Raw genomic sequence first — 11,288 nt, 5'->3', positions numbered from 1 at the left:
TCTATCTAACTTAAGAGCTTGAGAAAATCTGCAAAGAATAATGGGAGCAAATCCCCAAATCAAGACGACTCAAAGCTGATCCAGACATACTGAAGACGACTCAAAGCTGATCCAGACATACTGAAGACGACTCAAAGCTGATCCAGACATACTGAAGACGACTCAAAGCTGATCCAGACATACTGAAGACAGACTCAAAGCTGATCCAGACATGAAGAGCTGATCCGACTACTGAAGACGACTCAAAGCTGATCCAGACATACTGAAGACGACTCAAAGCCTGATCCAGACATACTGAAGACGACTCAAAGCTGATCCAGACATACTGAAGACGACTCAAAGCTGATCCAGACATACTGAAGACGACTCAAAGCCTTTACTGACACACTGAAGACGACTCAAAGCTGATCCAGACACACTGAAGACGACTCAAAGCAAAGCTGATCCAGACATACTGAAGACGACTCAAAGCTGATCCAGACATACTGAAGACGACTCAAAGCTGATCCAGACATACTGAAGACGACTCAAAGCTGATCCAGACATACTGAAGACGACTCAAAGCCTTTATAGACACACTGAAGACGACTCAAAGCTGATCCAGACATACTGAAGACGACTCAAAGCTGATCCAGACATACTGAAGACGACTCAAAGCTGATCCAGACATACTGAAGACGACTCAAAGCTGATCCAGACATACTGAAGACGACTCAAAGCTGATCCAGACATACTGAAGACGACTCAAAGCTGATCCAGACATACTGAAGACGACTCAAAGCTGATCCAGACATACTGAAGACGACTCAAAGCTGATCCAGACATACCCAAAGGTGCTTCTTCAAAGTACTGACTCAGGGGTATGAATACTTATGTAAATTAGATATTTCATTTAATACATTTGCAAACATTTATAAAAACATATTTTCACTTTGTTATTATGGGGTATTGTGACTAGATGGGTGAGAAAAAAACAAAGGATTTAATCCATGTTGAATGCAGCTTGTAACAACATGTGGAATAAGTTGAGGGGTATGAATACTGTCTGAAGACACTAGGTTGGTCTTTGCATAAGTGATCGTCCAATGGGAGACTGTCTGGGGAAATTGCCTTTCCTATTCGTCCAATAGCGAGTGTGACTAGTTCAGAGGCAGAGAGTATAGACATGTTTGTCTTACATACAATAACAGCATCAACACAGGGTCTCAAATGCCAGAAAATAGAACAGACTTGCTTTAAAAACGGTCTTCTGAAGATGGTTAAACTGTCATTTACATAGAAATGGTGCCATCAATATGGGGCATACTCATCTTTTAAAAAGTGTAAAGAATTGATCTTGCACTGAAAGTGTTCACGCTTTAATGTCTAGTCACAAAATGGGCTAGACATTACAAATATATATTTCCCATTAATCAAACCCTTAACACGTCCCTATAGAATTCCATATCAAAATTACTAATGGGAACTAGTGCAATCTGGAGGCAGCCTGGTCTGTGGGACGGGGTAGCCTGGTCTGTGGGACGGGGCAGCCTGGTCTGTGGGACGGGGCAGCCTGGTCTGTGGGACGTGGCAGCCTGGTCTGTGGGACGGGGCAGCCTGGTCTGTGGGACGGGGCAGCCTGGTCTGTGGGACGGGGCAGCCACAGAATCAAATAGGGAGAACACAGTAGATCAGCTCCAGAGTAATGGCAGATATATTAAGGCCATTTGAAATGACAAAAATAGCAGACAAAACTTGAGGACCAAAACCAAACGTTTCTTTCCACCAGTAGGAGTCAGCCTCCCAGCCAGGTAGCCTCCCAGCTCTTTTCATCCCTGCTCGGGGGGAGCGTCTCCATGCTGTCTCAGCTCCTAGTGTCTGGATCAGAGGGCTGTCTCTGCTGTAGCAGTCAGGACTGTTTTAGGCGTTTCCTCGGCAGGCCGAAGGGCGGGCACTGTGCCGATGCCAAGGCTCTGAAGGCCTCGGCCACTAAGTGAGGGTGGGACTGGATCATTGACTTCCAGCCTGCCGTCTCCATTATGTCCGTGGCATGACTGCAATACAACCACACAGACAGAACGTTAACACCAAACATCTGAAACCAAATAAAAACCAAATAAAAACCAAACCAAATAAAAATCTATCTAGGACTGTAATGACAGAATAAATACAGTGGTACAGATACATATAAACTCAACATGTAAAGTGTTGGTCACATGAGCTGAAGTAAAAGATCCCAGAAATGTTCCTGTTAGTGAGCGTTTCTCCTTTGCCAAGATAATCCATCCACCTGACGGTGTGACATATCAAGAAGGTGATTAAAACGGCATGATCATTACACAGGTGCACCTTGTGCTGGAGACAATAAAAGGCCACTCTAAAATGTGCAGTTTTGTCACACAACACAATGCCACAGATGTCTCAGGTTGAGGGAGCGTGCAATTGGCATGCTTACTGCAGGAATGTACAACACAGCTGTTCTCAAATAATGGAATGTTAATTTCTCTACCACAAGCTGCCTTTAGCGTCGTTTTAGAGAATTTGGCAGTACGTCCAGCCGGCCTCACAACCGCAGACCTCAGGACATCCACATCTGGCCTTTTCACCTGCGGGATCATCGGACACCAGCTGATGGAACTGTGGGTTTGCAGATCCGAAGATTTTTTTTTACAAACTGTCAGAAACCGTCTCAGGGAAGCTCATCTGTACACTCGTCGTCCTCACCGGGGCGACCTGACTGCAGTTCGGACTTCAGTGGGAAACTGCTCTCCTTCGATGGCCACTGGCATGCTGAAGAAGAATGCTCTTTATGGATAAATCCCGGTCTTAACTGTACTGGGCAGATGCCAGACAGTGTGTATGGCGCCGTGTGGGCGAACAGTTTGGTGATGTCAACGTTGTGAACACAGTGCCCCATGGTGGTGGTGGGGCAGGTATAAGATACAGACAAGACCATTGCATTTTATTGATGGTAATTTGAATGCAGAGAGATACCGTGACAGGAGCCTGAGGCCCATTGTCGTGCAATTCATCCTCCGCCATCACCTCATGTTGCAGCATTATTATGCACAGCTCCATGCTGCAAGGATCTGTACACAATTCCTGGAAGCTGAAAATGTCTTCCATGGCCTGCATACTCACCAGACATGTCACCATTTGAGCATGTGTGGGATACTCTGGATCGACAGAATATTTCAGTTCACGCCAATATCCAGCAACTTCGCACAGCCATTGAAGAGTAGGACAACATTCCACAAATCAACAGCCTGATCAACTCTAGGCGAAGGAGATGTGTCACCCTGCATGAGGCAAATGGCGGTCATACCAGATACTGACTGGTTTTCTGATCCACGCCCCTACCTTTTTTTAAAGGTATCTATAACAGATGCATGTCTGTATTCCCAGTCATCTGAAATCCATAGATTAGGGCCTAATGAATGTATTTACATTTACAGTTAATATAAGGAAATCAGTCACTCATTAAAATCTTTGAAATTGTTGCATGTTGCGTTTCTATAGTTGTCCAGTATACATAGAGATATGAAGATGTGTTTCAGTCAAAGGGCTGCAGCAGTAGCAGTGGTGGGGACATCTTATTCAAACTCCTTTAGTCCTTACAACAGATCACCAGTAATACTAAACTAATTAAAACAGACATCCTCCTTTATGAAAACTGAGATGACTCAAGGTGTCCTTAACACACTACATCACACAGAATAAAACAAAACATTTCATTTCATATTGTAGAACAGTGAACAAAACTTATCCAGGTAGAGTCTATTAATAACATGGATCAGCCCCATACTGGCCCCGTTGGCCCCCTCCTCCCTGGCTCTGTGGCTAAAACAATGAATTATAATGCATCTCTTTGGGAGAGATAAGAGTTTGTTATTAATCTGGTGTCACATATCAGATAGTTACATACTTGCTATTCCAGTTTTTCCCATCTTTACAGCCCAGCTGTCGGAGGACGCTGCACCTACAGGAGATAACAGAGCAGCGCTGAGAGAAGGTAAACACGGCTGGCAGGAGGGATTCATCACTGGGTCTTTCTACAGATACTTGCCTGTTGATAAAATCTATGGCTTGTGCTTTGAGCTGCTCGGCACTGTGTACGTCCGCCAGGATCAGGGTATCAGCCACGTTCTCCACAGAGAGGCTGGTGCACAGGGCCTCTTCACACATCACCTTTAAACGCTCCAAGGCATACTGGTGGAGAGAGAGGGTGGTTAAGGTTGGGGTCAGGGGTAAGGGTTCATTAAGTTTGGGGTCAGGGTTGGATCAGGGGTTAGGATTCATTAGGGTTGGGGTCAGGGGTTAGGGTTCATTAAGGTTGGGGTCAGGGTTGGAGTCAGGGATTAGGATTCATTAGGGTTGGGGTCAGGATTGGAGTCAGGGGTAAGGGTTCATTAAGGTTGGGGTCAGGGTTGGAGTCAGGGATTAGGATTCATTAGGGTTGGGGTCAGGATTGGAGTCAGGGGTAAGGGTTCATTAAGGTTGGGGTCAGGGTTGGAATCAGGGGTCAGGGTTCATTAAGGTTGGGGTCAGGAATCATTAGGGTTGGGGTCAGGGGTTAGGGTTCATTAAGGTTGGGGTCAGGATTCATTAGGGTTAGGGTTCATTAAGGTTGCGTACAGGATTCATTAAGGTTGGGGTCAGGGTTGGAGTCAGGGGTTAGGATTAATTAGGATTGGGGTCAGGATTCATTAACGTTGGGGTCAGGGATGGAGTCAGGGGTTAGGATTAATTAGGATTGGGGTCAGGATTCATTAGGGTTGGGGTCAGGGGTTCATTAAGGTTGGGGTCAGGGTTGGAGTCAGGGGTTAGGGTTCATTAGGGTTGGGGTCCGGCTTCATTAAGGTTGGGGTCAGGGTTAGAGTAAGGGGTCACGATTCATTAAGGTTGGGGTCAGGGGTTAGGGTTCATTAAGGTTGGGGTCAGGATTCATTCAGGTTGGGGTCAGGGTTGTAGTCAGGGGTTAGAATTCATTAAGGTTGGGGTCAGGGGTTAGGATTAATTAAGGTTGGGTCAGGGTTGGAGTCAAGGGTTGGGATTAATTAGGGTTGGAGTCAAGGGTTGGGATTAATTAGGGTTGGGGTCAGGGGTTAGGGTTCATTAAGGTTGGGGTCTGGGTTGGAGTCAGGGGTTGGGATTAATTAGGGTTGGGGTCAGGGGTTAGGGTTCATTAAGGTTGGGGTCTGGGTTGGAGTTAGGGGTTAGGGTTCATTAGGGTTGGGGTCAGGGTTAGAGTCAGGGGTTAGGGTTCATTAGGGTTGGGGTCAGGGTTAGAGTCAGGGGTTCGGATTCATTAGGGTTGGGGTCAGGGGTTAGTGTTCATTAAAGTTGGGGTCAGGATTCATTAGGGTTGGGGTCATGATTCATTAGGGTAGGGGTCAAGGGTTAGGGTTCATTAAGGTTGGGGTCTGGGTTAGAGTCAGGGATTAGGGTTCATTAGGGTTGGGGTCAGGGTTAGAGTCAGGGGTTAGGATTCATTAGGGTTGGGGTTAAGGTTCATTAGGGTTGGGGTCAGGGTTAGAGTCAGGGGTTAGGATTCATTAGGGTTGGGGTCAAGGATCATTAAGGTTGGGGTCAGGATTCATTAGGGTTGGGGTCAGGGATTAGTGTTCATTAAAGTTGGGGTCAGGATTCATTAGGGTTGGGTAAGGATTCATTAGGGTTGGGATTCATTAAGGTTGGGGTCAGGGGTGGAGTCAGGGGTTAGGATTCATTAAGGTTGGGGTCAGGGATTAGTGTTCATTAAAGTTGGGGTCAGGATTCATTAGGGTTGGGTAAGGATTCATTAGGGTTGGGTTAGGATTCATTAGGGTTGGGATTCATTAAGGTTGGGGTCAGGGGTGGAGTCAGGGGTTAGGATTCATTAAGGTTGGGGTCACGATTCATTAGGGTTGGGGTCAGGATTCATTCAGGTTGGGGTCAGGTTTGGAGTCAGGGGTTAGGATTCATTAACTTCTTTGGGATATGGGGCAGCATTTTCACTTTTGGATGAATAGCGTGCCCAGAGTAAACTGCCTCTTACTCAGTCCCAGATGTTAATATATGCATATCATTATTAGTATTGGATAGAAAACACCCTTAAGTTTCTAAAACTGTTTGAATTATGTCTGTGAGTATGACAGAACTCATATGGCAGGCAAAAACCTGAGGTTTGTAGTTTTTGAACTAAGCCCCAATCAAATACACAGTGGAATATGGGTCATGTTGCACTTCCTAAGGCATCCACTAGATGCCAACCATCTTTAGAACGTTGGTTCAGGCTTCTACTGTGAAGGGAGAGCGAATGAGAGCTGTTTAACTAAGGGGTCTGGCAGCAGCCTCGTTCTCAGTCACACGCATTTCACATGAGAGGTATCTCTTGTTCCATTGCTTTTCTACAGAATGGAATTCTCCGGTTGGAACAATATTGAACATTTATGATAAAAACATCCTAAAGATTGATTCTATATTTAGTTTGACAAGTTTCTACGACCTGTAATATAACTTTGAACTTTTCGTCCGAACGGACCTGCGTTTGGATTTGTTTACCAAACGCCCTAACAAAATAAGCTATTTGGACATAATTGAGGGACTTTATGGAACAAAACATTTGTCAAACTGGGATTCCTGGGAGTGCATTCTGATGAAGATCAAAGGTAAGTGAATATTTATCATGCTATTTTTGACTAATGTTGACTGCGCAACATGGCGGATATTTCTTATGGCTGTTTTGGGCGCTGAGCGCCGTACACATATTATGCTTTTTCCGTAATTTTTTTTTTAAAAATCTGACACAGCGGTAGCATTAAGGAGAAGTTTATCTATATTTCCATGTATCACATATGTATTTTCATCAACAGTATTTCTGTAAATTCATGTTGCTCTCTGCAAAATCAATGCATGTTTTGGAACTACTGAACGTAAAACGCCAATGTAAAATGAGATTTTTGGATATAAATATGAACTTTATCGAACAAAACATACATGTATTGTGTAACATGAAGTCCTATGAGTGTCAACTGATGAAGATCAAAGGTTAGGGATTCATTTCTCTATTTGTGCTTTTTGTGACTCCTCTCTTTGGCTGGAAAAATGGCTGGGTTTTTCTGTGACTTGGTGGTGACCAAACATAATTGTTTGTGGAGCTTTCGCTGTAAAGCATTTTTCAAAGCAGACACTGTGGCTGGATTAACAAGAATGTATCTTTAAAATGGTGCCAAATACTTGTATGTTTAAGAAATTTGATTCATGAGATATATTTTGATTTGTATTTGGCGCCCTGCAATTTCATTGGCTGTTGGCGAGGGATTCCGCTAGCATTCCTAGACAGGTTAAGGTTGGGGTCAGGGTTGGAGTCAGGGGTTAGGATTCATTAAGGTTGGGGTCAGGGGTTAGGATTCATAAAGTTTGGAGTCAGGATTCAGTGGGTTGGGGTCAGGGGTTAGGATTCATTAAGGTTGGGGTCAGGGGTTTGTGTTCAATAAGGTTGGAATCAGGGGTCAGGGTTTATTAAAGTTGGGGTCAGGGGTTAGGATTCATTAGGGTTGGGGTCAGGAGTTTGTGTTCAATAAGGTTAAAATCAGGGGTCAGGGTTTATTAAGGTTGGGGTCAGGGGGTTAGGATTCATTAAGGTTGGGGTCAGGCGATATTACGATAGTTATTGACAGCCACCGTCGATGGTGACCACATCGGGATGTGAGACGATGATTTATCCTATTTGATCTTGACTGGTGCCACTCCTATTCTATTGGCCAGAGATTGACATGGTCGATCTCCAGAGATCGCAGAGAGCTGATCTGTAGGGTTACAGTCCCCATGTGAATCTAGCTCTGACAAAACATTATTATTATTTTTTTTTAAACACCCCAATCATGCAGATTATTTTACATTTTAAAACAATTTGGATTAAAATTTAAATAATTTCAAATGACACGTTAGCCGTATATCAACAGGCTACTGTAACCTGTTATTAGTGCCAATATGGACTAGCTCCGTTATATTGGGTCAGTCTTACTTTGTCAGCAGCTGCCAGCAGGTTGTCGGCCATCTTGTCCAGGTTGGGAGCTTTCCCTGTGTAGATGAATCCCATCATCTCCTTAAACACGTCTGGCTCCACATCACTGATGTCCACACGGTTCTGAGACAGGACACAGTATCATTGTGTTACTATGAGAAATAAATTAGCAGCAGTACAACACAATGTGTTCATATGTGAAGGTCTCAGTGAAACACACCTTTTTACTCTCCTCCATCTCATGTTCAAACATGGCGCTAAAGACGGGAGATCTCGCTGTCAATCAAAGAAGGAAAAACAACATTAGTATGTCTGTGGTGAGTCAAGGCATTCTTAACCAAACTGCTGCCATGCCTAAAGCACGGAGTCAAGGGGTGAAGGAATCTATCCCTGCGGTTTGCACAGCTAGGAGGGCTGAGGTAAGAGAGGGCTGGAGAGGCCCTCAGGATTACAACCAGGTGTTACAGGGTTAGGGATTAAAACCAGGGGGCTGGTAAGCGGCAGAGAGGGGGCTGGTGCTGGTAGAGAGGTAGTGTCCGAGTCTTACCTGCCAGGATGGATTTGTGTGCCTTGATCTCCTGCCCCCCCACATAGAGGGAACAGTCAGTGAAGCGGGAACACTGCCACAGGTTCCCCAGGTCGTCTGACAGCTGGCACTCTGGTACCTTCAGCATGTTCATATTGGACTGACCAGAGATGTTCACCGAGTCCTGCACCACACTCACCTGTAATATAACATACAATACATGATCAATACATTTACATTATCAATACTAAATCATGTTGGACGGCCCAGAGATGTTCAGAGTCCTGAACCACACTCACCTAGAATACAATACATGATCAATACATTTACATTATCAATACTAAATCATGTTGGACGGCCCAGAGATGTTCAGAGTCCTGAACCACACTCACCTAGAATACAATACATGATCAATACATGATTTACCGTTCCTTCAGAAAGTATTTATACCCCTTGATTTATTACACATTTTGTTGTGTTACAACCTGAATTCAAAACAGACTAAATATACTATTTTCCTCACCCATTGACACACAATACTTCATAATGACAAAGTGAAAAAAACCATTTTTGTAAATGTATTGAAAAAGAAATCCCCAAATCTCAAATTTACATAATTATTCCTACCCAGAGTCAATACCTGTTAGAATCACCGTTGGCAGCGATTACAGCTGTGAGTCTTTCTGGGTAAGTCTCTAAGAGCGATTACAGCTGTGAGTCTTTCTGGGTAAGTCTCTAAGAGCGATTACAGCTGTGAGTCTCTCTGGGTAAGTCTCTAAGAACGATTACAGCTGTGAGTCTTTCAGGGTAAGTCTCTAAGAGCGATGACAGCTGTGAGTCTTTCTGGGTAAGTCTCTAAGAACGATTACAGCTGTGAGTCTTTCTGGGTAAGTCTCTAAGAACGATTACAGCTGTGAGTCTTTCTGGGTAAGTCTCTAAGAACGATTACAGCTGTGAGTCTTTCTGGGTAAGTCTCTAAGAACGATTACAGCTGTGAGTCTTTCTGGGTAAGTCTCTAAGAGCGACGACAGCTGTGAGTCTTTCTGGGTAAGTCTCTAAGAGCGACGACAGCTGTGAGTCTTTCTGGGTAAGTCTCTAAGAGCGATTACAGCTGTGAGTCTTTCTGGGTAAGTCTCTAAGAGCGATTACAGCTGTGAGTCTTTCTGGGTAAGTCTCTAAGAGCGATTACAGCTGTGAGTCTTTCTGGGTAAGTCTCTAAGAGCGATTACAGCTGTGAAGTCTGTCTGGGTAAGTCTCTAAGAGCGATTACAGCTGTGAGTCTTTCTGGGTAAGTCTCTAAGAGCGATTACAGCTGTGAGTCTTTCTGGGTAAGTCTCTAAGAGCGACGACAGCTGTGAGTCTTTCTGGGTAAGTCTCTAAGAGCGACGACAGCTGTGAGTCTTTCTGGGTAAGTCTCTAAGAGCGACGACAGCTGTGAGTCTTTCTGGGTAAGTCTCTAAGAGCTGTAAGTCTCTAAGAGCGACGACAGCTGTGAGTCTCTCTGGGTAAGTCTCTAAGAGCGACAACAGCTGTGAGTCTTTCTGGGTAAGTCTCTAAGAGCGACGACAGCTGTGAGTCTTTCTGGGTAAGTCTCTAAGAGCGACGACAGCTGTGAGTCTTTCTGGGTAAGTCTCTAAGAGCGACGACAGCTGTGAGTCTCTCTGGGTAAGTCTCTAAGAACGATTACAGCTGTGAGTCTTTCTGGGTAAGTCTCTAAGAGCGACGACAGCTGTGAGTCTCTCTGGGTAAGTCTCTAAGAGCGATGACAGCTGTGAGTCTCTCTGGGTAAGTCTCTAAGAGCGATTACAGCTGTGAGTCTTTCTGGGTAAGTCTCTAAGAGCGATTACAGCTGTGAGTCTTTCTGGGTAAGTCTCTAAGAGCGATTACTACTGTGAGTCTTTCTGGGTAAGTCTCTAAGAGCGACGACAGCTGTGAGTCTTTCTGGGTAAGTCTCTAAGAGCGACGACAGCTGTGAGTCTTTCTGGGTAAGTCTCTAAGAGCGACTACAGCTGTGAGTCTTTCTGGGTAAGTCTCTAAGAGCGACGACAGCTGTGAGTCTTTCTGGGTAAGTCTCTAAGAGCGACGACAGCTGTGAGTCTCTCTGGGTAAGTCTCTAAGAGCGACGACAGCTGTGAGTCTTTCTGGGTAAGTCTCTAAGAGCGACGACAGCTGTGAGTCTTTCTGGGTAAGTCTCTAAGAGCGACGACAGCTGTGAGTCTTTCTGGGTAAGTCTCTAAGAACGATTACAGCTGTGAGTCTTTCTGGGTAAGTCTCTAAGAGCGACGACAGCTGTGAGTCTTTCTGGGTAAGTCTCTAAGAACGATTACAGCTGTGAGTCTTTCTGGGTAAGTCTCTAAGAACGATTACAGCTGTGAGTCTTTCTGGGTAAGTCTCTAAGAGCGACGACAGCTGTGAGTCTTTCTGGGTAAGTCTCTAAGAGCGACGACAGCTGTGAGTCTTTCTGGGTAAGTCTCTAAGAGCGACGACAGCTGTGAGTCTTTCTGGGTAAGTCTCTAAGAGCGATTACAGCTGTGAGTCTTTCTGGGTAAGTCTCTAAGAACGATTACAGCTGTGAGTCTTTCTGGGTAAGTCTCTAAGAGAGATGTTCACACTATCCTGCACCACACTCATCTAGATAATAATATATATCTATACTAGAAATGGGCAACATGGACAAAAGTCAAATAGCCATAAATTGAGCCATTTTGCTTGATAATGATACATACAAAAACATGTATTTCTATTAGGGACAGGGCTCTAGACTGACTTTTTCCA

At 44.7% G+C, this 11,288-nt stretch overlaps 1 protein-coding gene across 1 annotated transcript in view; it reads right to left on the bottom strand.

The window, feature by feature from the left end:
• Positions 1–714: 714 nt before the first annotated feature.
• LOC124044493 (speckle-type POZ protein-like A) overlaps positions 715–11,288 on the bottom strand; it is a 62,956-nt gene continuing 52,382 nt past the window's right edge. Inside the window, exons 6-12 of the mRNA XM_046364121.1 lie at positions 8,940–8,944; positions 8,535–8,712; positions 8,208–8,263; positions 7,988–8,110; positions 4,046–4,188; positions 3,905–3,958; positions 715–2,033 (exon numbers count right to left, since the gene is read on the bottom strand). Coding sequence (XP_046220077.1) covers positions 1,889–2,033; positions 3,905–3,958; positions 4,046–4,188; positions 7,988–8,110; positions 8,208–8,263; positions 8,535–8,712; positions 8,940–8,944 — 704 coding nt within the window. The 3' untranslated portion in view covers positions 715–1,888. The remainder of the gene's footprint in view (positions 2,034–3,904; positions 3,959–4,045; positions 4,189–7,987; positions 8,111–8,207; positions 8,264–8,534; positions 8,713–8,939; positions 8,945–11,288) is intronic.

This window comes from Oncorhynchus gorbuscha, linkage group LG09 (assembly GCF_021184085.1).
Source record: "Oncorhynchus gorbuscha isolate QuinsamMale2020 ecotype Even-year linkage group LG09, OgorEven_v1.0, whole genome shotgun sequence".
Taxonomy (NCBI): domain Eukaryota; kingdom Metazoa; phylum Chordata; class Actinopteri; order Salmoniformes; family Salmonidae; genus Oncorhynchus; species Oncorhynchus gorbuscha.
The sequence above is the reverse complement of the archived record's forward strand: the minus strand, read 5'-3'. Positions and strand labels throughout refer to the sequence as shown.